The following is a 25,538-nucleotide window of genomic DNA, read 5'->3' as shown; positions in this document are numbered from 1 at the left end:
GAGATTCCTATAACGTGGTGAAAAATTGCAACAGCATTCATATAAAGACGCTAAAAGGACTCTTAAAACGTTGTTGCCGACTCGTGTCGCAACAGGATTGGTCGAATCTAGACCAATAGTGGACGAGCAGCCGAACTACTTTCCGCCTTCTAGCGCCACGCTACGGAGAGTTTACTATCGTCTGTACAGTATGTAAATTAGTACTGTAAGTCTAATACAGTACTGTAATTTTATACATTTCTTGTGAAAGAAACATTTCTTATTCAACGGCCATTAAAATTATTTATATTAATGATGTCTCCAAAGTTCAATGAATTTTTTGCAGAAAAATAACATCAGAAATCGCAGCCGCCGTTTGGTGCGCTGCTCCGCGACGAAAACAAGCTTAAGCAATGGCGACGTCGAACGGTGCACACTTGGTAAGTAATCCTACAATTTTTTGTCTATAGTATAGTTTATACGGATTATTCCCAAAAAATTATACGTGTTTTGGAAATGTTGAGTCGAATTAGTCTAGAATTGATTAATTTTATGGAAGAAAACCTTTCAAACAGCTGTAGTCAGTAAACTTCACACGTGTCAGACTGTGATTGGCTCATGTATTTAAGGATTCCTACAACGTGAAATTTGTATAACGTGGAACTTATCTACACGTTATAGGGGTCTACTGTATGTATTTTTATTATTACATATGAATAAACGTAGTAAAAAAGTATATATTTTTTATTTGTTGGTGTCTCCAGAACGAATTAATCAAATTCCCATAAAAACCAATGGTAAATTGATAATCGGTTAACAAACAATTCGGATAGCGAACAAAGTCTTGGAACAAATTATGTTCGTTAACCAATCACCCACTGTATATAGGTGTGATTAAACGTTAACAATATGCTATGAAATCATTAAAATAACTTTATTCTATTTAATTCAAGTTTATGAAATTATTTAAAAATAAATAAAGTAAAAAATATTCTTGTAAACGACAACTCCATAACCCAAATGATGATGTTAATTAAAACCAAATGATCTGCCAAATTATTGGACTATAACACAAATAATTAAATGGTCAGAAACGAAATAATTTATCTAGAGATAGGAGATTACACCACTATCTCATGTTAATTTTAATAATTACAATATACAATAGAGTGTCGATTATCCGAAAGTCAATCATCCAAAAGAATTCCAGTCGGCAAATTTAAATTTTCGCCAGTGCTGTGGTGCTGCAATCTTTGGCTATGTCTTGGGCTACTCAAATATTTTACGTTTTTGATACTAAATTAACTTCTAAAGTATAATTTTTTATTGTTTTTATATTTTTCAATATATTTATTTTGTTCGTACAAAATAAAAAAATAATTTTTAACGATACAATAGTCTTCGTTAGGCTTAACATCGACGAAAATTCAACGCGAAGCGACATGCAATGGAGAAAAATGTCAAGATGGGATAAATTAATATATTTTTTGTACATGATCGGTTATCCGAAACATCGATATTCCAAACAACCCCAGTCCCCAATCGATTTGGATAATCGACGCTCTACTGTATTTTAAATTTAGAAGCGGCAGCAGTGTTGTTAGCTTGAGATTAATCCCCTGGCATAGGGGATTAGGCCCTACAAAGGGATTTTATTAGAAAACAGCCAAAAACGTAGGGATGCTTAAAATATTTATTTTTAATTTCCATAGAAATGCAACTCTGAAGAACTAGATTTTGGCTAATAACGACAATATGGCATGAGTACATAACTTTACTCAATATTGGCTTCTGAATTTGTAATGAGAGGGATTTTTTAAGTGCATGAAAGACTTTTTACATAGGTTATAGAAAACAAAAATTGCTTTCACGTAACAACACTAAGCGGAAGTTGCGGTTTTGAGTCCCGCTCAGGGCCCAGTATTTTCTTCCAGAAAATTCTAGTCTAATAATTTGGCAGATTGTTTGGTTTTAAAATTATTTTTGATTGGTCCCACATCTTAATTGAGCACATGGAAATGACCAAAAAAGTGAGAAAATGACCTGAAAGGTGAGAAAAGTGAGTGGCTCCAAGCCTTGGAATATGAGGATATCAAGTGAAAATTTTATTCTTAAAAAGGAGAATGTTCAAGACTGAAAATAGTTCACAGTTTCAGCATTGCTTTAGCATTTATTTTAAATTTGCTTAAAGCTAATAATAATTAATATCATCATCATCTAAGTCTATAATTAAAACAAATTCTCCATAGTAAAGCTATCAAAAACTAATTTATTACATGATTTATATATTATTAAATAAAGTAATAAAAATATTGTCTACTTAACAAAATCATTATTGAAATAATCAATTATATTTTTAAACATGTAAAATTAAGAGAATTGATTGAAATGTTAAAATCTATATACAGAAGAGTCCTGCTAGTCTGAACTAATTGGGACCAAGCCCTATTCGGTTAGGTAAATTATTCAGATTAGCTGAATAATTGAAATAATGCAGAAGCAAGCAGCAAAACCGGTCTGATTTATATAGATCCAACACCATCAATGATGTCAGCACACTATCCTTTATTTCATCTGACTTGTACTCAATAGACAGCCAAACAGTTAACAAAAACAAGTTTTGTAATTTTGAAATGGCAACCTGCCTTCATTGTTTACCTTAAAATTATTTTAACTGTAAAAAAACATTTTTAATACACAGTCCAGGATTCCAATCAATTGACTGATGCTGCTGTGTGAGTTAGCACACTTAATTGTGAATGTTGAGTGTACTCTTCACTCTTCGTTATTTTAGTTCAGTTTAATCTGCTGGTATAATGCCCACGAAATTTTGAAAAAGCTGGACAAGGATGAAAATGCAACAAAATTGGCATTAGAGTTTGGAGTGGGCAAGGACACAATAACCAACTGGAAAAAACCACACAAAGATTGAGCAGTTTTGTGCCTCTACTTCAGAAAAATCAGTTAAAAATTGACAAACAGCAAGACCCTCAACATTTAACAAGTTTGATGAAGCCGTATTCACGTGGTTCAATCAGGAAAGAGAAAGGGGAACAACCTATGTGGACCTCTTGTTAGAGAAAATTTTCTCTCCACTGAATGAAACATTTTCGGATTAGGCAGACATTCGGATTAGCAGTGTTTGGACTAGTGGGACTCTACTGTATGTATGGTCATTATTTTATAGTTTGATTTATTATAAATATTGATTGTGCAGTTTAATTTAATTTCAGCAAAGAAACTGAATTAAAACTAATAATTTATAATCCAATAAATTTTTTTTTCAAAGATTTTGACAATATTAAATAATTACCTCATAGTCATCATCTGCAAAATTTGGCATTAAAGATGATAAAACATTGCGAATGCGACCTGGTATCCATTCTATGAATGACTGTTGTAATCGAGGAGACTATTAACAAATTAAAATTTAGTAAAGTACTTCATATTTAAAATTGTACACAATTTATTTATTATTCACTTACTCTTCTTCTATCATTTGGTCTCTCTACACCATAAACAAATGAATTATTTGAAACTCTATGCAAATTTGGAGAAAAGGGCAAAACAAAAGGAAAACCACCTTCGGTTGTAGATGATGATGACGTGTCACTAGAATTTGAAAAATTATCCATGTGAAGACCAGAAAAAAATGATGATTCAAAATCAAAGTCTTCACTTTCAGTCATACTATTAAGGTTTGCTTCTGCATCATATTGAGCCTAGAAAATATACAAACATTTTAAACATATCTAAATAAATAGAAAATTTAAAAAAGTGGTTGTATTATTCTAATCTGTATATAAACTAATTTTATAAAATAGAGAAATCATATTTATCAACCAATCCAATTAAATTTCATTCATTTGCAATACATAATAATGCTATTCCTTCATAAAAATAATTTTAAAATATCTATTGTTTTATACTTTATTTTCTTGAAAAACCAATATGTTTTATGCTAAAAAACTTTTTCAGTAATTATAAAGGCCACAGATGGCAAAATTAAGGCAACATTGAGTGTGAATGATTGCTATTACTAATCAACTTTTTTGACCTTGATAATTAAGATGGGTGATTGAATATTGAGAAGAGATTTAACTAATGTCTTAATTTTACTGCCACTGTGTTAAAAGGCAAATGTACTGTACTGTACATTTGCCTTTTAACACAGTGGTTCTTAACCTTTTTGAAGTCACAGAACACTTAAATATCAGAAAAATTTGAGGAACAGAAAAATCTCTAAGATCATAGAATAGCAACAAAAATATGCATGAACATACTTTTTTTTTAATTAAAAATTAAAATATCATTAAAATCATATCATTAAAATTAAAATAAAAATTATAGATTACAGAATACATAATGGTAAAAAAATTATATTTGTAAAAACTAACTAAAATAATAAAGAAATATCATTTTTATAAAAGTTTTAAGTCAATTATAATGCAATATATGAGCTTCTTATATATATATATCAGGTTAATATATTGCAATATATGATCCTGATACAGCTACCCTCACTTCTTTGTCTATGTTGGTAAGTCTTTTTGGTTTTTATATTTACGAACATAATATTTGTGTGAGCTTGGATCTCATGTTGAAAAATGTAGCAAAATTTTTAGTGCCTTTTACTAAAAGCTAGTTATTTGAATTGAACAAAAATCGAAAATTCCTCAAGAGTTATTTTAAAGGATTTCATTTCTTAATGTACCATCCATTGACAAGTTGTTGTTGTATTGGAAATTCACAACTTGATGTATTAACTGCACTGAATTGATTTAGTATCCAGTTATAATTTCTATATTTAGAAAAGAAAGTAGCTTGCAATCTTTTCTTCCAGTGTTAAATGTCCTGTTATAATGGAAATAATTCTTTCAGGATTTTTATTACAAAGTTTATATTTTTTTCTGATATGCAATTTTTCAGAGAAATACTTTTTCTGAAATGCTGATGTTTGTCAGTGGATGCCAAAATATTTTCGTGTTTTTTTGGATATTTGTATTAAGCTATTCAAGTAATTAAAAATATCAGCTAAGTATGCCATTTTATAAAAGCATTTGTACATTCATTTTAGAAAAAGACCAACAATTCATTTTTAAGTTCTAAAATGGACAAAGCACTTGGCCCTGAATAACAATCTTACTTCAGCTTGCAATGGCAAAGATTTATACTTGGCTTCCATAGATATTCAAATTTTTATAAAAGCATCTTAAATAATCTTGACTTGATGTAAGCTAATATTTATAAACTTGGTCTAGTATAGGTTTAAACATTGCCAGCAATGTTTTTGAAACTAAGAATTCTCTATGCAAAAAACATTGCTTAGATGTAAAATTTGAGTTCCTTGTCTTTGCAAGTGATTGAAGGTCACTGCAAAATGCAAGTTGTGTCTTGTCTGCATTGTAAACTGTGAATTTACATTAAAGTCTGTCCAAACATAGTTTTAGCTAGTTCACTGCTTTCATAATTTAGCAGAACACATGTAACAAGTTCATGGAATACTAGTGTTCTGAGGTACATCAGTTAAGAACCACTGTTTTATCATCATCAAAAGATTTTAATTAAAAGTCAGAATAAGCTTCATTTATCTGCAGCTTCAAATTGAATCGTTATATGATTGTCCCTCAATTTATATCTACACTTAGATAACAAAGTAGCCTATATGCTGAAAAATCAAAAATCAAGATTTATCATGTCTGCAAAAAAATATCAGTCTGTAATATAATTATTTTGCATTAGTTTGGCACTGTGAACAGTGTTTGAGAGCAATTGTCTGTCATTTTTTTGAATAATTTATTTGTGGTCTATGTATTTGCAACATTAATTATCCTTTGATTAAATACAGAAATCTACTTTTCTAAATTATATCACTCACAGTTGTGTACAATATATTGAAAAGTAGGTGAGCCTCACAGTTATGTATTTTATATCTTTAATATACATAACCAAAGCAGTGGAATGGAACCCAGTCATAATTTGAGAGATATACGTATAAAACTATTCTGTTATCTTTCTACTTATTATTCATCAATAAATAATAAAGAATCTGCATTAAATATAATTGTCTGTCTATAATCCACAGATTGTGTGTTAAAAATCTTTACAATGGATTATAGATCACTGTGTAATTTTTTCACATCAAAAAAGTCTCTCTCTAAAATCATTTTACTTTTTCTCGTATTTCTTCTTGACATGATAAAATGTGATGCCTTATTATTGTTTTTATGACAGAAGGACATAAGACAAAGATGTGGACAGGCCCATTCATTTCTACTTGTGAATATAATGTTGTTTATATATCCATCAGTCCTCCAACAAACATCTCAGAATGTTTTAAGCTTAGCTTAGATGAAAATAGGGTCTAACCCTGATACCTTGACCAAAAATGACTGATTACTGTTACTTTTGATATGGAGAAAGTTCCAGTGACAAAAAGTTTTTTGTCACTAGAGATGTGTAATTTAATTATGATATTTTGTTAATTACAAAGATTAAAAAAAAATGAGTTCAAATGGAATAAAAAAAAATCATATGACGGAGTATTACAATCTGTGTAAACTCAGTTTTATTTATTTGATTTATTAGTTAAGCTTCTGAAGTATGTACAAAGTTATAGTGGAATTATTGTAAAAATTAAAAATCATTTCTATTGTGTACATATATATATAAGTTTATAAGTTGAATATATATTCAACTTTATAAATATTTACAAAAGATCTCTTATAATATCATGAGTATACTTGTATATTATTATATGGACTTTGACATTCGCTCTATATCACAGTAAACTTTTTAGAATCTGAATGTCAAAGTAGGCACATTTAACTTTAAAAATATATACATCCAAAGTTTTCAGCATAGAAAAAAGTGAAAAAAAAATTAAATGATTATAGTTTAATTATGCTAGAATAGATTTAGAGAGATAAACCAAACATAAAACCAGACGAAAACTGAAATTATGTAATTTTAATGTCATTTATATAACATCTACTTGACCAGAATAACTTTGTTGAACTGATTTTGAAGTACTTCATATTGGAGAGTTAAAATAATTATTATTCTGAATACTGTATAGTAAAAAAAAATGAAGTTGAGTGGCAAACACATGCTAAACAAATTCTTCCAATGTGCCACTTTGTGTAAGCTATATGTTTCCAACCCTGTTTTATATATTGTAAACTTATTACACAAATAATAGTATTAATTGAAAAAAAAATCAAAAATAATTTTTTGAAATACCTAGGTAAAGTATTAACAGATCTTTAAAAATTAAAATAATAATATATCAACAACTTTATCATGTTAAATTCAATAAGCATATTAAAAAGGAAGAAACATCATTTGCCAATTTCATCAATCAATTAAGCATGATATAATTTTTTTTAGAAACTATAATATGATAGGAGGGAAAAAAATAAATGTAACAACTATAATCAATTATTTTGTGAAAAGCAAGAAATACTCATTTCTATATTTTAAAATTGTTCTATTAATGACTTCTGTCCCATTATTTTCTTTCTACAATATAACTGATAAACATATATGTAACTATAAAGTACATATAACAAAGTTAGATTATTGCACTTCAAAAAAAAATTTGTTTCCATTATTAGTGTTTGAATTTGGAACATAAATGATCCTAGATTAAAAATTCTGCTATTTAAAAAGGATTGCTGTTAACAAATTTTTTAAGAGAAAAATTCTTATCAAGGATCAATACAAATCAAATAAAAGCTTGGTCAAGTTAATGCATTCTATATATGAATTACAGAATTTTAATAATATAAATACTAAATATTGTGAATAATATCCATAAATTTCAAGCTTAACTACAAAGAAAAAGTTTCACTTTCATTTCAAGTGCCATAATTTTTACTTTGCACAATACTTTCTCACATCTCAGATGTTTTTCTTTGCATATCATTTTTTTTGGTATTTTCACTAATTTTTTCACTGCCTTTCTATTGGTTGCAAGTTATTTATGACTATCTATTATTGCTTATATAACATCATTTTATCTTGAAAACAGTCAAAAGAAAAACAATGAGAAAAAAAAAATAATAATAATAATAATAAAACTAAGATCAGAATCTAATACAACAAACTAAAAGAGGAAGCATATTAAACACAGCCACCAGATCTGTCACATGCATACTGCTTTCATGCTTTGCACTAACTTCATTTTTCATTTAACAGAACATGCTCAGCAAATAATTAGATCACCATAACACATCTTTTATGTTGCCAAGATAATTTTATTGGAAACTAATGTTTCAATAAAATTATCCTGAGGATGGCCTATGGAATAGGCTGAAAATGTTACTTTTCAATAAAATTATCTCGGCAACATAAAAGCATGTTATGATAATCTTCACTTTTCATCTCACTCATTCATATTACAATTTTCCTCTTATACTTCCTTACTTTATTAGGTTAAACATAAAGGTTTTGCATATTTTTAACAGCTGTCTTTACATAACATAAATGTGTGATTTAATTATAACAGAATACAATCTTACATTATTGCTAATGTAAGATTGTATTATTTGTTTAGGAGCTAATTTTAAACTTTTTACTTCACATTTTGTTTGAATAAAATCAAGTTGAAATGTTTTTAGATAAAAAGCATATCAGGAATAAAATACATTATGAGTTTCAGAAAGAAAGGATATAACCATAAAACAGTAAAAAAATTCATAATGTATATGGGGTAATGCTCCTAAACTCCAAATGTCTAATCACATCAAATATGATTTCAAAAATTTCAGTCAGGAAATTTTAACTGAAGAATGCAAAATGTACAGAATTCCTAAAAGCTGTCAAATCAAGAAAAATTGCAGAAAGAAATTGTTAAAAATATACTAATAAACAAGCATACCAAAAAAACACTGAAAACATACAAGAGTAATGCAAGAGAGAGTGAGAGATGAGGTGCACAACAAATTGCTTTTATGCTTTGGGCACATTTTTTCATTGCATGCACAGTTTGAACTTTGAAGCATTGTTCAAACTCCAAAGCAAATTTTTGCATTTCCTTGACTATCTGGAACATATAAAGTTATTAAAAACTGACTATATATGAATAAAATAAGTATCATAATCACAAGTCCTTGGCATCAAAAATCAGAAGGGGAAAACAACCAAAGAATAAAAATTTTAAATACAGTGCAATCATATTTGAAGCTGAACAGTCAAGCCATATGTAAAATTTGAAACAATGCAAATCCTAAAAAGTTCATATTAGTTCAAATTAGGCAAGTATTTCAAACTGGCAAGCTGAGTAGATTTAAGCTTTTATCATATGAAGTGCCATTTTATTTGATAAACAAATATCTACCATCAATATCAGTATCACGAGTACAATACTGTTATTTATATGCATCAAAAATCTTATGAGATATTTTGCTGACTATTCTTATTTTAACGTTCACTCTTATAATTTAAAACAGTGAATGTTGAAAATTTTCAATTATCCAAGGTTTTCAGGAACATATCTCATCTATTAAATATTACCAAACATTATCTCAATTACAAATCAGTTTATTAAAAAGTGTTATTTTTGAATCTTGGTTAAGTGAAAATCATTTATATGTAATTTTTGAGATATAAACAAAACTCTGTATATTAATTACCTGCAATCTGAAAGCCAATTTTTCATCTTCTTCCATTTGCCTTACTTGTTCCACAGGATCAGGAGAATCTATAATTATTAAACTTAACTTAATAACTGCACATAGAATATTAGCACAGTATAAAACTTTGGTATACCATTTATTATATACTCTGGTTGCACTGCATAATGCTAAAATATAATATTGACAATAAAAACCTTAGTCCACTTATTTCAACTTTCAAAGTGAAATTCAACTATAAGCATGCTTCAGTTAAAGAAAAACATTTTGATATGACAGATCTCGTGAAATATTGTTTAAGCATTGTGATCAAATGCATTCATTATTTGAAATTATTCATTAAAAAATGATGCCTATTTCTTAGTGGCAGCTTAGCTTTTGCTTTCCAAACTCCAAACTGATAAGCCTGCATCTGCATAATAATAAATAATAAGTAAGTAAAACTGGTGGTAATAAATAATTTAAAACTGGCAAAATGGTTGACAATTTTTTAAAATTTTCCTGAGTGACCCCTGTAAACTGTATACATAATGTGCAAATATACTATGTGCAATTTTTATTACATACAATAAAATTGGTTTTATGCAAATAAAATAAATAACTGCCTCTTATTGATAAAATTTGATTTTTCTTCTTTCTATGAAGTGTTCTCAAAGAAAACAATAATAATTTTGATATTCATGGATGGGAATTTATTGATAATATTATATAAGATATACAGTGGAACCCCGGTTAACAAACGTAATCTGTTCCACGAGTCCGTTCGTTAACCGAAGCAGTTTTTCCCATAGAAATTAATGCAAATACAATTAATCCGTTCTAGCTGTCAGTATTTTTGTAATTTTATTTGTAAAATGGGTTTTCTTTGATGAAAATATAAGAAAACGTAGTATCTATCATTACAGCAACAAATATGTAAACTTTATTTAATAAAGTAGCATTGTACATACCTTTGTTTCTACAGAGCTTAATGCTTGAAAGAGGAATCCCCCTCCATAAAAATATCGGGTAGCACTGCATCGGGAGTTTCTTCGAGTCGAGGTCTCTCTTGATAAGGAACAAGTAAGTGGTCTAAAGTTGATTGTCTTACTCTCTTAATCAAATTTTTTTAAAAATGCGCTTGCACAGTGTCGTTCATTAAATTAATGACCCTATTAGCCACAACTTTGTTAGGATGGTGCTTCTCGATAAATTCCTGCACATCATTCATTTTCTGCAAATTTCCTTGATCTCAGCACTGGTGATTTCTTCCCTAGCCTCTTCCTCTTCTTGGGTGTAGGCATTCTTTTCCATAAAAGACCGGTCTCATCGCAATTAAACACTTGATTCCAGATGTATCCTTCACTTTTTACAAACTGCGAATTCATCTACAAATGCTTTTGCTGTTTTTTCATCTGAACTTGAAGCCTCCCCGTCTTATGACACTGTGAATGCCAGTTCATCAACGAAACCTATTTTACCTTTAAAGTCTTGCCTGTCTGCACTTGTACTGGATGTCTGGGTCAACTAGTCATTGTATAAATTTTTAGCCTTTTCACAAATTATAGCTTCACTAACACCGTCTCCAGCAAGTTGCTTTTCATTGATCCATATTAGCAACAGTTTTTCAACTTCATCTAAAACCTTAGATCTTTGTTTCGATATCGCATTCACTCCTTTAGCCACTTCGGCAGCTTTAAATGCTTTTTTGTTTTTAATAATTGTAGAGATAGTCAATTTTGCCACATTATATTCTTTAGCGATGTCAGAAACACAAATGCCATTCTTGTATTTTGCAATAATTTCTTTCTTTAATGCTACACTAAAACGTTTTCTATTTCCACTGTCACTTTTCTCTTTCTTCGGTGCCATATTGATTAAATATACAATATAAATAACAAAACTAAAAAACAAAGTTTAGCACACTCGAAAAAGCAATGCTTACCTCGTGCACGCCTAAGAGCAACTGAAATTTGTGAGGTTCCAGAACGGCTGAATACTATTGGGTTGATGCAAAAGTTTCTCCCATTTTTAGCACCAGCTGACTAAAAATGCAACACTGAAGTGTTATTTCCTTCATATGTGTAAAATTTCAATGTTGTTTGACAAAAGGGATCTCAGCTAGTATTTGAAAATAAAGTTGTGTTACTTAGTTGTGTTTTTAAAATTTTGTTAAGCATTACAAATGGCAGAAAATAAGGAGCATTTTCGACATATTATTCTTTTTTATTTCCGAAAAGGCAAGAATGCTTCGCAGACACAAAAAAAGATATGTTCTGTGTATGGTGAGGGAGCCATGGATGATTCCACGTGCCGTAAGTGGTTCAGAAAGTTTCGTCAAAACAAGCTTACAAATTTGACACAAAAAGCCGACAAGTTCGTTATCTGAGACAAAATTTTTGCAAAATAAAAGTTCGTTAACCGATTTGGTCGTTAACCAGGACATTTGTTAACTGGGGTTTCACTGTATATATAAGGACCTTGAATAAGTTCTCGCTTGAATAAGACTCTTGAATAAATTCTCACTTTATTTAAAAAAAAGTCGTAATAAACACGTCACTGAAAGTATTGTCCATCACTAGACACTACTTTCTCCCATCGTTCTGGCAGCATTTGAATTCCATGTCGGAAAAACGACACGTTTTTTGAAGCTATCCAAGAATCAACCCATTTTTTGGCATCTTCATAAGAACGAAAGTGCTGCTCAGCCAGGCCATGTGACATCGATCGGAACAAGTGATAATCGGAAGGGGCGATGTCTGGTGAATATGGCGGGTGGGGTAGGACTTCCCATTTAAGCGTTTCCAAGTACGTTTTCACCGGTTGTGCAACATGTGGCCGAGCATTGTCATGTTGCAAAATCACTTTGTCGTGTCTCTGCTCATATAGCGGCCGTTTTTCCTTCAATGCTTGGCTCAAACGCATCAATTGTAGTCGATAGCGATCTCCCGTGATAGTTTCGTTTGGTTTGAGCAGCTCGTAATAAACTACACCTAGCTGATCCCACCAAATGCAGAGCAGAAGCTTCGAACCATGGATATTCGGCCTTGCTGACGATGTTGATGCATGACCGGGCTTACCCCACGATTTTCTACGCTTAGGGTTATCGTAGTGTATCCATTTTTCGTCACCCGTCACGATACGATGCAGAAAACCTTTCCTTTTCTGCCGTTGAAGCAGCTGTTCACATGTGAAAAGACGCCGTTCGACATCTCTCGGCTTCAACTCGTACGGCACCCAATGTCCTTGCTTTTGAATCATTCCTAATCCTTTTAAACGTTTCGAAACTGTTGTGTGATCAACTCCTAATGATTCTGCAAGTTCAGCTAGCGTCTGACATGAGTCTTCATGAAGTAATGCCTCTAATTCCTTGTCTTCAAACTTTTTTGGTGCACCAGATCGTTCTTTATCTTCAACATCAAAATCATTATTTTTGAAGCGTCTAAACCAATCTCTGCATGTTGTTTCCGACAGAGCATGGTCGCCGTAAGTCTCAACAAGAATTCTGTGTGCTTCTGCTGCAGATTTTTTTTGAATAAAATAGTGCAATAAAATTCCCCGCAAATACTCTTTTTTTGGCACAAAACTAGACATGTTTAACACAATTAAAAAATAAGTTGTTTACACTTCGGTGAAATGACTATACTGAATTTCAAGGTCACTTATTGTACTTCCTTACAGATGCGTCACCATCTAAAAATAAACACACGTGGTTCTGGTAACGCCATCTGTTGGAAAACAGCGAGAACTTATTCAAGGTCCTTATAGTTTCTACGAAATATATATATATATATATGTAACATTTTTTTATTGTTTCATTATAAAAATGGTGTCTATCATTATCAATTAGTTACGATAGAGAATAATTTGATATCCAAATTCTTATCATAAATTATTATTATTTATGATATTTACGGAAATAGTATAGCAACAATTAAAATACAGTGATACCTTGATTTACGAGTTTAATTCATTCTGTAACGAAACTCATAACTCAAATTACTCGTGTGCCAAATCAATTTCCTCCATTGAAATGAATTGAAATGCCATTAATTTGCTCCAGACCCAAAAAAACACTGCAATTTTTTTGTTACATGTTTCTAAATAATAAAAATGTACTTATAAATAACAAATAGTGTATAAAAATACAATAGAATGAACTGCAATAAACTGGTTTTGTGGATGTTGCAGCATATGCTGCATAGATAAAGAAAAGAGGGAAAATTCAAGAAAAGAGAGGTGGCGCCACTGCACATAACAAAGAAATGAACTAATGCCTACATCACTCAATCATGTGTTTTTCTATAAGCTAGCCTGTCAGTCATTGGAAGAGTAACAAAAATGAAAAAATTACAGCAGTTTTCCATCTTCTTTTTCTTAATCTATGGTTCGCTGAGCCAACTAGCAGTGGTAACTAACTGAAGCTGGCTTGTAACCTGAATTTTAGCTCTGAACTCAAAGCAAAGCAAAAAAATCAGCCAAGAGACTGCTCATATCTCGAAAAACACGTAAGTCAAAATACCACACTACTAATCTATACTAACATTATAAAGAGGTAAAGTTTGTAAGTTTGGATGTAGGAGGTAATCTCTGAAACTACTCATCCAATTTCAAAAATTCTTTCACCAATATTTAGAATGAAACTTCATGGTGGACATAGCCTGTATATTATTCCGTTAAACATTCATATAAATTAAAAGATATCATCCAGGATTAAGGCTTTTATGTCCAACAGATGGTACTAACTTCGTGAGTATGACGACCTAAGTTTGCTTTTCTGTGAGGATGAACTAAAGTAGATCATCTATCTATCTATATAAATTAAAGTAATGTTCGTTTGTTCCTACTGATTCCTTTGAAATTTTGACACAATGTTGCATTCGAATACACACGTGTTTTTATATAATATACATGTCAAAATTCCCTCCACTGGGGGGAGATGGATTAAGGCTTACTGTGAAGAAATCTGCTTCTATTTATACTATTTTAGATGCGGTTTTTTTGCGTTTTTGACTATTTTAATAGGATACGTCAAGAAACTGTACACTAAGAAGGGATTTTTCTAAAAATCCCCCCCACAGAGTAAGTGTTATACATTTATAATATAATACATTTTGAGCCACAACAACGCGTGGCAGGGTCTGCTAGTATTAGATAAAATTGTAAAATATTATTAAATTACTTACCATTATTTCTCCAATTCTGATTAGATGGAGAATAATGCATTTCACTTATGATGCTCATATCACTACAGCTATCGTCTAAATAACATTCTGATACACTCCATTCATTCTGTGCTTTCTTCCTTGAATTTACTTTAGATATTCTTTTAGCATCTGAAACATCAGACACATCACATTTTGCATCAACAAACTCAATCTCACTATCACTATCTTCAACTGGATATTTCACAATGTTTCCTCTTCGTGGCTGAATTCTTCGGAATTTTGTAGTTTCACTTCTATTTGAGGTAGATGTTAATAAATTTTTATAATTATCATTGATACTTTTATTTTTGGATGAGTTGTGTTTACGTTCATATTTATTACTTTTACACGAAGATGCTATTCCATCAGTATCACTATCTTTTAATTGTTTAGTAAATGTTTTAGAAATGCCATGAGTGCTTTTACTTTTATTAAATTTTGAAGATTTTAATTTATTTTTTAAAGTTCTGCTACTAGTTGATGGTTCAGAAATGTCTTGGATTTGTTTTGAATGAGAAGGCAATTCAATCAAATCAAAAGAATCATTATGAGAAAGATGATTGGAATTTCTTTCTTTCACAGGTTTATCATTTAGTCTATTCGGGCTAGAATCAGAGTCAAAATAACTTAAATATCTTTTCTTCTCATTAGCACTTTTACATTTTCTCCTTCCTTTTTTATCTTTCAATTTTAGATTCAATTTAGCTCTACTCAGATGTTTCTCTCTTTTTTCAGCTTCATATAAATCATCTTCAGTACTAAGATCACTATCACCATACATATCTAATGTATTTCTTTTTTGAGGATAAACAGTTTTGTGTGAAGGAATGTCATAAGAGTCAAGGTCTCTTGTGATTTTATTGTTAAACTGCTTTGATGAGGAATCAATTGAATGATTTTCATTAGGAGGGATTAAAATCTTTCCGTTTATTTGTTCTTGCTTGAAATCATTCATAATTATTTCTGTTATAGGACAAGAAGATAGAAAATTTGACTTAATACTATTATATTCTGGACAAACATTTTCCCGATTCTGAATATCAGAATGGCACTCTTCACTAATACAATGATTGGATGATGTAGTCATTGTTGAAAAAGCTTTTTCTAGACAAGTCCGTTTCAATCCCTTATTTACAGCTATCTGTTGACATTTATTGTTATGCAATAAGAGGGGACTGAAAAAAATTAATAGTAATCATTATAAATTCAAGTTTATAATAAGATACTATAATTATTCTATATAAACAAAAAACAAATATTTATTAAATACAAAATGTACACACAATATACTCAAAACAGGCTTGACCAACCTGCAGCCCATCAACAATTCTTGTTCACATAACATCTGATTAAATATCCAGACACTTAATGCTTGTTTATGTGATTAAAATAGATACATAATACTGTATAAATTATATAATATAATAAACAGTCTAGGTAGTAAACACAAGATAACCACTATATGAAGCTTTATATATTTGCATCCAGAGAAATGTTATTTGTAATGATCCACTTTCCCCACACACAATCTTAGGGTTATCAATGTAGTGAATTTTGATAAGCAACAGTATATAAAGAGCATGTGACATATGCAGTAATGCCAAGTTAACAGATTTTCCACTAAATCTGATAAGACTGAAATGATGATAAAAGATAGAGTTAGTAGAATATTCAGATTTATAAATTTAAACTTATACTTAAAAGCAGCACCGAAAATACCATAGGAAGCACCCTATATACAGTAATTTACAAAAAAGCAAAACTTTGTTGACAAAGTCTCATATGAAAAGAACTATTTGTACAACATAGTAAGAAAAGTGTTTTTGTGTGTATTTATTTGTAAACATTTTTTTGTAATTTAAATATATTTTTTTAATGTTTAATGTGCTAAAATGTGCTAAAGTTTTTAATTTTAGCACGTTTTAAAATTTAAGTTAATGTACTAAAATTGTCTTTTAATTTTTAATTGTATATCCAGTGATATTGTTATATTCAGTAATCACAATTTTATACCAGTTGATCATACATAAGATGATATCAGATTTGGTATTTAAAATTAGAGAGTCAACATCCTTTATGAGTAAGTTTAAGCTTTGATTCTAAGATTTTGAACTTTAATTAGTAAGCACTTTTGAGCCAGTATCATTTAACCCTTTTTGTAGTATGAGAGGAGATAGCTGAATAATAGAGTTTATTAGCTTAATGGGGATTTAAAGGCCAGTGGGATCAAATGGGGTCTAGAGACCTCAATGTTCTGTTGACAACACTCCATTCTGTTAGTGTTCATAGTGCAAGTCACCTTCCATTAAGTAATACTAACTTGCACTGAACCTTACAATCTAATGGAAAGTTCAGTTCATGATTAAACTTGACATTCTTTTGTTGATCAAGGACAATATAATTGTGAAATGGCATCATGTGTTCTGTATTTGATGTAAATGATTGATTGTCTCTTATTATACAAATGTAAAATGGAGAATATTCAAGTCACATGATAAATTGTATAATAAATGCTGTAAAAAAATTATCTGAATTTATATGATATTTGGATTAAAAGGTATAAAAAATTACAAGGTTTCATATGAAGAAAAATTGCAATTGATGTATTTCCTGGAGTAATAAATAAGAATTAAGTATATAAAATAAGTCCAACAAATACTTTCATTATCAAATTTATTTATGATTAGATATTACAGATATTGTACTGTACTTGATTTAATTAAAAATATATTTATATCAGTGTAATTGAGTATTGAATCAGACTTAACTGTTAAATACACTGTTAACTGTTGAACTATAACAGAACATTGTTCAATGACCTTCAGTGCATTATAAATTGTCAGGGTAAGTTGCAGTTTTCTTGCAACTTACACAAAGCATCGATTGCTGCCAACATTCCATTTTACACATGCACCATGATGAATTTAAGAATTTCCTTGAGGAATACCAAATGAATTGACTCTTCAAAAGAATTACATCAGTAAATTGTACAATAAAACCAACAATACAATCAGAACTGGCTTAGAAGGAAAAAATTTATAGTTATCCATTGACAAAACCACAGATGACACTTAGTAAGATTGTTGTTAATATAACAGTTGGTCAGCTTGACAGTGCTCTTAAAAGTGCAGAAGCAGCAACAAAAAATACTTATTTTTTCCTAGAAGCAATCATTCATTCAACCATTGTGAAATGCATAAATTATGCACTACAGATTTTGTGGTCAAATGGAATACATTACAATAGAATGCTTCTTTTCATGTCCAATGTTGCTGGATATATGCTCAAAGCCGTTGATGTGCTGAAAATGTTTTAAACCAAAATGATCCATTTAACCTTCTTAGAACATACCTTTAACTTAGCAGAATTTGTGATATTGTTTGCATGACATTTCTTGGTGCCAATAAAATGATTGACAACTGCAAAAAAGTCTTCTTAATTAATTTAATGCTCCAAAAGACCACAGGAATTTTAGGATGCTTCCAAATGTGTCTATTCCACCAGTGTGTGTACCAATGCAATCTGGGATACATGGCTATCTTCTGTCATCTACTATGCTGACAATATTCACAATGCACATCAAGTTGTCAAAATGTTTTACAGTAGAGTGTCGTTTATCCTAAAGTCAATTATCCGAAAGAATTCCAGTCGGCAAATTAAAATTTTTGCCAGTGTTGTGGCGCTGCAATCTTTGGCTATGTCTTGGGCTACTCAAATATTTTACGTTTTTGATACTAAATTAACTTCTAAAGTATAATTTTTTATTGTTTTTATATTTTTCAATATATTTATTTTGTTTGTACAAAATAAAAAAATAATTTTTAACGATACAATAGTCTTCGTTAGGCTTAACATCGACGAAAATTCAACGCAAAGCAACACGCAACGAAGAAAACTTTCAACATGGGATAGGTTAATATATTTTTTCATACATACATAATCGGTTATCCGAAATATTGATTTTCCGAACAACACCAGTCCACAATTGATTTGGATAAATGACGCTCTACTGTATTCTAAAGTTCTGAAGTGCCCTGAAAGTAACAGCATTAAGCAATAACTTGTTGCCTGTATTAAAATCAATTTGTTTCATTAAAGACATGATTATCAAATTTTATCTCAATCAATCAATGTAGTCAATTTGGCAATCAATAAAATCAAGTCTACATGGACATGTAAGAACCATTTTAATGAAGAAATTAAAGTATGTGTTAGACAGGAATTACAGATGAAAAGCTATTTGTAGCATAAATAATATGATTTTGTGTGAAGCAATATCTAGTGAAATTTTTAATTAAGTCCAAGGGAAATAGCATCTCTTGTGTATGTTCAAATTTTCACAAGATGTAAAGACAGTGACATAGACTAAACCTTTCAATGAAGAAAATTTGTCAAAATATTTCATTGTATATTGTAATCATTAGATTTCCCTACAATAAATAATATAAATAACATACATATCATTTATTACATAAATAAATGCTTTTAGAACTCATTATTATTTACATATTATAATAAACAAGCTTTTAGAGAATAGTTAAGTGCATAATTTGATTATTTTTGTGTCATATACAGTAGACCCCCCTATAAAATGGGTTCATATAATACAGATTTGTATATAATGGTGAAAAAATTGCAATCATATTCGTATAAACGAATTCATATAAAATAGAACATATCTACCATATTATAGGGGAGGTCTATTGTATATGTGCATAAAATGGCAGTTTTAACTGCATAAAATTCCAGACCTTACTTATGAAGCCTCATAGTTAACAATAAAAGCTAAAAAGCCATATACTAATTTATGAAAACCTTATTTTGCTTGTTTCATTTCAAATAAAACAATTCCTGAAAAAATATGCAAATACTTGCATAAAATTCTTTTGTCAAATGACAAGGTCAGTAAAAGAATTTCCGAAATTTGTAACAACTAGTTCCAGCAATTTGTTGTATGAAATAAAGAAAGTTCCAATTTACTGTTAAGCTGAACTGAGCCCCAAATATGCATTAACTTAATGAATATTTGAGGCTCGGTCTGACTGTTAACATTTGACAGATATGGCAATGAGACAATGTACTGTACAGTACATGAAGACTTACTATTCTGTCAACCATTATATATTTTTTCAGAAAGTAAATGAGAAAATAAACTTTTTAAGTAAGAAGGTCTAGAATGGAATAACTGCATTAAAATTATGATGAAAAAGAATGCAATTTGTAGCCAGAATTAAATTTGCCGGACTTGATGAAAAATTTTATTCAAAAATTTTTCAAAAGAAAATTAAAAAAAAAAACCAAAAAAGGATAGGATTATATCGTTTCCCACAGACTTGTTTCCTTGTCCAGAGATGATACATCTGAATGTGTTGCTTTCAACTGTATCAGGAACCTAATACCCCGTTCGCACTAAGCATTTTGATCTAGATTGTGACCAAGGTTGGCGACTATGCCATGGTGCAACCTCTCTCGACGGTTTCAATCTAGACTGAAATGAGTTCAATTGTGATCAACTCAAGAGAGTTCTTGAAGAGAGATCAGTCATAAGAGAGATCCCACAATCTCACGCGCGTGAGAAAATACAAGATGGCTACGGAACATGTATCGGCCTATCAACAGAGAAATAAAGAAGACATCTGGAGAGACGATGACATCTATCTATTATTAGATACAGGTAACCCCCGTATAACACGGGAGTTACTTTCCAAATAATTGCCGTGTTATGCAAATCTGTGTTATATGAAACAAAGAACTCGTGCAAAAAGGGGGTTAGGTTCCAAAAATTAAAAAACATGTTGTTAAATCCTTATTTAAATCGGATTTATTATTCTTTTTTTTTCATAGGTAAAATACTCATTTATTATTTAAGTAAATATTTTACCAGAGAATTATTCATCCTATATGATGATCTCAGCATGAGCATCATCAATTGGTAACAGTTTTTGGGTGCATTTGTTAATAGCAGTCGCTCTGCAATGGGAGTGCACTGCTGTTTGTAGACATTTAGGAACAACGGTGAAAGAAAGACGGCGGCACCCACACTATCGATAGTATCGTGTGGAGGAATCTATAATTCTAAAATGAGCATCGTGTGGAGGAATCTATAATTCTAAAATTAGAGGCAAAAGAAGGGTCCCAATTGTAAAATTTAACCATTAAATGGATTATTTGTTGAAAGAGCATTCAAAGTAGCCATGAAAACAATTAGAATGCTCGCACAGAGTTACACGGAGGTATAAAAGAACGCACCCTTTATTACATTTTATGTTGTATGAAGGTTTTACCCAATTCCCGAATCGTGTTAGAATGAACCCATGCTATAAAAGCACCGTGTTATACGGGGGATGTTCCCAATTCTCAAACCGTGTTAGAGTGAATCCATGCTATAGAAGTGCCGTGTTATACGGGGGCTACCTGTATATGGTAAGAAAAAGTATTTATTTATAACCAAAACTTCCATTTTGTTTGTTGGTATTCATGACTAACCAGATAGTTATGTCGGTTTTATCATCACTTATAATAGCCAGGTTCTTCTCAAGTGGACTTTCTGTGCAAACAGCTCGACGTTTGTCTGGTATTTATATTTGTTTACCTCCTATATAATATGCATAATCCTATGTAAATAAAACAGGTATTTGTTTGCATTAAATCTGTAGTTGAATGACCTTCTTTCGGGTGTGCTGTCTCTTGGACCTCCTCCATCCCAAATCTGATGACTACAAATGTGACTGCTCGTACATGAACAATAATTAGTGACCATAGTGGTTTCTGTGTCTATCCATAAGACAGAGTGGTATCAGAATCCTGATGTGGCACCAATGAAATAGTGTCAACCCTTCAGTCAAATGGTGCAGAAGCATATGAGCACTTGCGCATTGTCATACTAATAAGAAACAGATTTTATTCATTGTGTCATTCACCAAGAGAAACTTGCAACTGGGAACATTTACAGCCAATCTAAATATAGTTTTAGTTAGCACTTTAACATGGTTTGTGTCAAAGAATAGTGGTCATTTGCTTCCTTTCATCCAGTTTCTTGATTTAACTGTTTAACCTTTCCTGACATGTGGATTTTTTTGCCAGGACAAAAAGTTTTCTTTTATCAACCCTAGCAAATACCAGATTTGTGTCTAAGCCAGTTTTTGATTAATGTGGCGGTGTTTGTACAAAGCACAGGTAGTGTATGAAACAGAGTTGTAATAAATAAAATTTTTCAACTGTCATAATCAACTAAAAAATTATCAATTTCTTTAGTTCACTTTCTATTTCTAAGCCAGCCAAAACTTCTTAGAAGAGCACTGCCCTTCCTGAGCAATAAAAATGTTTCAGCTCTGGCCCCTCCAAGACTTAGTATTTGCCAAAATCCATGAAGGCAAGAAGTTATGACCAATGGTTAAGAAATGTTACTCCCTATATACTTCTCAAAAAACATCTACAGGTCATGATAATTAGTAAACAATGACTCCATGTACTGTACATTATTAAAAGACAACACCAAGTCTCATTCAAGGAATTTAAAAACTATCTTTCAAAATATTTTCGGGAAACATTCATTCCATCTTTAGCAATCATGATTTTTTTAAGCATCAAATTTTCGATTAGTAACATAATTTTATTTTGTCATCCATAAAAAATTATGATAACAATAAATAAAAAAAATGACGATGATGTTGATATTTCTGATGAGATCAACAAAAAAGCTCAGATGATGATACTTTGTAAAAACAAAACTCTCGCGTAACTAAAATTAATATTAATGCATAATACAGTACTTTTGATTGTGATTGTTAGTTAATTATTGATTGCTTTGATAAACATATTTCTCTTACTAACAAAAAAGAATAGTTTACTTTTGTTAACTTTTGGAATATCCTTCTATGTTTTGCATTAGTTCTTTGTTTTGTATAGCATTGATTTGCACAATATGGTAACTTTTTTGAAATGTAACTACAGTGTTATATGAGGGATATCTGTATATCTTTTATTAAAAATTATAAGGATATGTATGTATGTATGTATGTATGTATGTATGTATGTAGTAATAGATCAATTCTGATTAGATTTTATTTTTTAAGCACACAATTATAAAAAAACTACATTATTGAAAAATTATCTATTAAGAAAATCACAGCAAGCATGTTAATAAGTAATGTAGTTATTTTTAAATACATATAATAGTAAATAGTCAATTCAACAGTAAAGCAATAATGGTGAAGTATTGTGAAACCATTGGCTTAATTTCTATTATAAAGTTTAAATTTTTTAAAATAAAATTTATAACTTCCTAAAATTATTATTTTTAAACCTCAAATTACAGATTAATTCAATGTATGAATTATTTAATGAAATATTTAAATTTTATTAAATAGAAACATTAGGTCACCTTGGAGTTTTTTGAATTACTTCTGCAGATATATCCTCAATTTCCATTTCCTCTAATGAAGATATACTTGCATTATTTGCAACAGCTGTTTTAAACACTGGTACTGAAATAGAAGAGGAATGATTTGGAGTTCCATCCAAAATCACACAATCACTGCTGCTCGTATTCTGCATTGTTTATCATAGTGTGTTGTCTTCAAGAAAATATAATAAACATTTATTAGACTATTGTTTTTAAAATTTAGAAAAATTTTAAAAAATCATATTATAGTGAAAAATTTAACATTCATCTATTTATAAGTATTACATATTCAAATTGTCTTTTTTATACATAATACTGTATAAATTATATAATATAATAAACAGTCTAGGTAGTAAACACAAGATAACCACTATATGAAGCTTTATATATTTGCATCCAGAGAAATGTTATTTGTAATGATCCACTTTCCCCACACACAATCTTAGGGTTATCAATGTAGTGAATTTTGATAAGCAACAGTATATAAAGAGCATGTGACATATGCAGTAATGCCAAGTTAACAGATTTTCCACTAAATCTGATAAGACTGAAATGATGATAAAAGATAGAGTTAGTAGAATATTCAGATTTATAAATTTAAACTTATACTTAAAAGCAGCACCGAAAATACCATAGGAAGCACCCTATATACAGTAATTTACAAAAAAGCAAAACTTTGTTGACAAAGTCTCATATGAAAAGAACTATTTGTACAACATAGTAAGAAAAGTGTTTTTGTGTGTATTTATTTGTAAACATTTTTTTGTAATTTAAATATATTTTTTTAATGTTTAATGTGCTAAAATGTGCTAAAGTTTTTAATTTTAGCACGTTTTAAAATTTAAGTTAATGTACTAAAATTGTCTTTTAATTTTTAATTCTTAAAAATGACACAATATTTTTAAAATAAAGTAAAATTATAAAAAGTTTATAACATTTTGTGGCACTCTGGCATACACTTTGGTAACCACTGTTTTAACTCATAGTTCATCAGGCCACATCTTATGTAACATACATTTGAAGTGAATTTTTTTATATTAAAACTTGTTATACTAGAAATAAGAGAGATGTTGTTAAATATTTGGAGTAATATTTTTAAAAGTTTTATATAAGCACAGATGTACAGTACCTCACTTTCAGGCAATTTGCCTTAGAGCACTTTTCAATTATATTCACATTAATATTTTCAGAAGAGCTTGCTCTAAAGAGATTTCTGGAGTGTTTATTTTTTTACTTTTGTTTCAATGTTTAGGCCTAGCACTATAGAATGTTAGTATAAACATAAGTTTAAGTTTTCATATACACTAACAAAAAAAAAAAAAAAAAAAAAACATTTGTTTTATGGCAGTGGTCTGAAATTTAACCCACCATACAGGCAAGTTAAACCTGAATTACTCATTTGTCATACTATTTTTGATGGCTATTTGAATATATATCAATATTTCTTTCTTCATTAAATCACACAGCAAAATAAACTATAACCTTCAAATAAATTAAATATCTCTTCATGTAATATACAGTGAAAACTGCTTATGCAACTACCTGCATTCGACGGGCACCTGTCAAAACGGACAAAAATTTCTGGCACGGAATAGTTTATACATAGAGTCTTCGTATAAGTTACCCGTATTAAACGACCACCTGTGTTACGCGACCGCGGGCATCGATTTTTGGTCCGAAACATCATACAACACCTGTAATAAGCGACCACTTCCGTAAATATATCTGGTCTAAACTATTGTTCGAACCCATCTCAACAACATTTCCCCCTCCTAATATAATGAATTAGTCTAAACTCTTGTTCGAACCCATCCCACGCTTGAAATTAGGTGCAGGTGTTAAATTAGTCTAGCAACAAAGGAAATTCATTTCAATAATGTCAGAAAAACGAAAGAAATGCAAAGTGCTGTCGTTAGAAGATTGTGTTAAAATTATCAGAGAAAGTGAAAATGGTTTATCACAACGGCAATTAGCAACGAAGTTTAACTGTGAGAAAACAAAATTTATTTTACCGTAGACCTACAGTATTTTCCTTAGGGGTATAACATTGTACACGATACAATTAATCGGCTGATCTCATCGTTTGATAAAATTTTTTATTTATTTATTTATTGTTAATTAATTACTTAATTTATTTATTTATTTTTTGAAGCTTATATATAGTATATGTTTGATAAATAGTTTCTGTATCAACCTACCTTATTTCCACGATATTTTTAGAAAAATAATATCTAAGTAATTTTCGCAGGCAAAATATTCAAAAAACAATAAACGCATTAATGCAAAAATCAGTTTTACTTCCTTTTTCGATTCCGCGATTGTAATGAAATCGTA

At 30.1% G+C, this 25,538-nt stretch overlaps 1 protein-coding gene across 4 annotated transcripts in view; it reads right to left on the bottom strand.

Moving 5' to 3' along the window:
• LOC111622472 (E3 ubiquitin-protein ligase Praja-2-like) overlaps window positions 1–25,538 on the bottom strand; it is a 49,608-nt gene that overhangs the window by 7,384 nt on the left and 16,686 nt on the right. For 2 of the 4 annotated variants that reach the window (XM_023364858.1, XM_023364857.1), the window contains exons 2-6: window positions 23,184–23,376; window positions 14,780–15,975; window positions 9,615–9,682; window positions 3,465–3,701; window positions 3,293–3,391 (exon numbers count right to left, since the gene is read on the bottom strand). In XM_023364858.1, the coding sequence (XP_023220626.1) occupies window positions 3,293–3,391; window positions 3,465–3,701; window positions 9,615–9,682; window positions 14,780–15,975; window positions 23,184–23,356 (1,773 nt within the window). In that variant the 5' untranslated portion in view covers window positions 23,357–23,376. Of the gene's footprint in view, window positions 1–3,292; window positions 3,392–3,464; window positions 3,702–9,614; window positions 9,683–14,779; window positions 15,976–23,183; window positions 23,377–24,333; window positions 24,779–25,538 lie in introns of those variants that run through there. The other 2 variants (XM_023364859.1, XM_023364860.1) reach the window with 2 other exon arrangements.

The sequence above is a fragment of the Centruroides sculpturatus genome, unplaced genomic scaffold (assembly GCF_000671375.1).
Source record: "Centruroides sculpturatus isolate CEXI.00-Female unplaced genomic scaffold, Cexi_2.0 scaffold150, whole genome shotgun sequence".
Classification (NCBI taxonomy): Eukaryota; Metazoa; Arthropoda; class Arachnida; order Scorpiones; family Buthidae; genus Centruroides; species Centruroides sculpturatus.
This window is presented reverse-complemented; position numbering and strand designations above follow the sequence as displayed.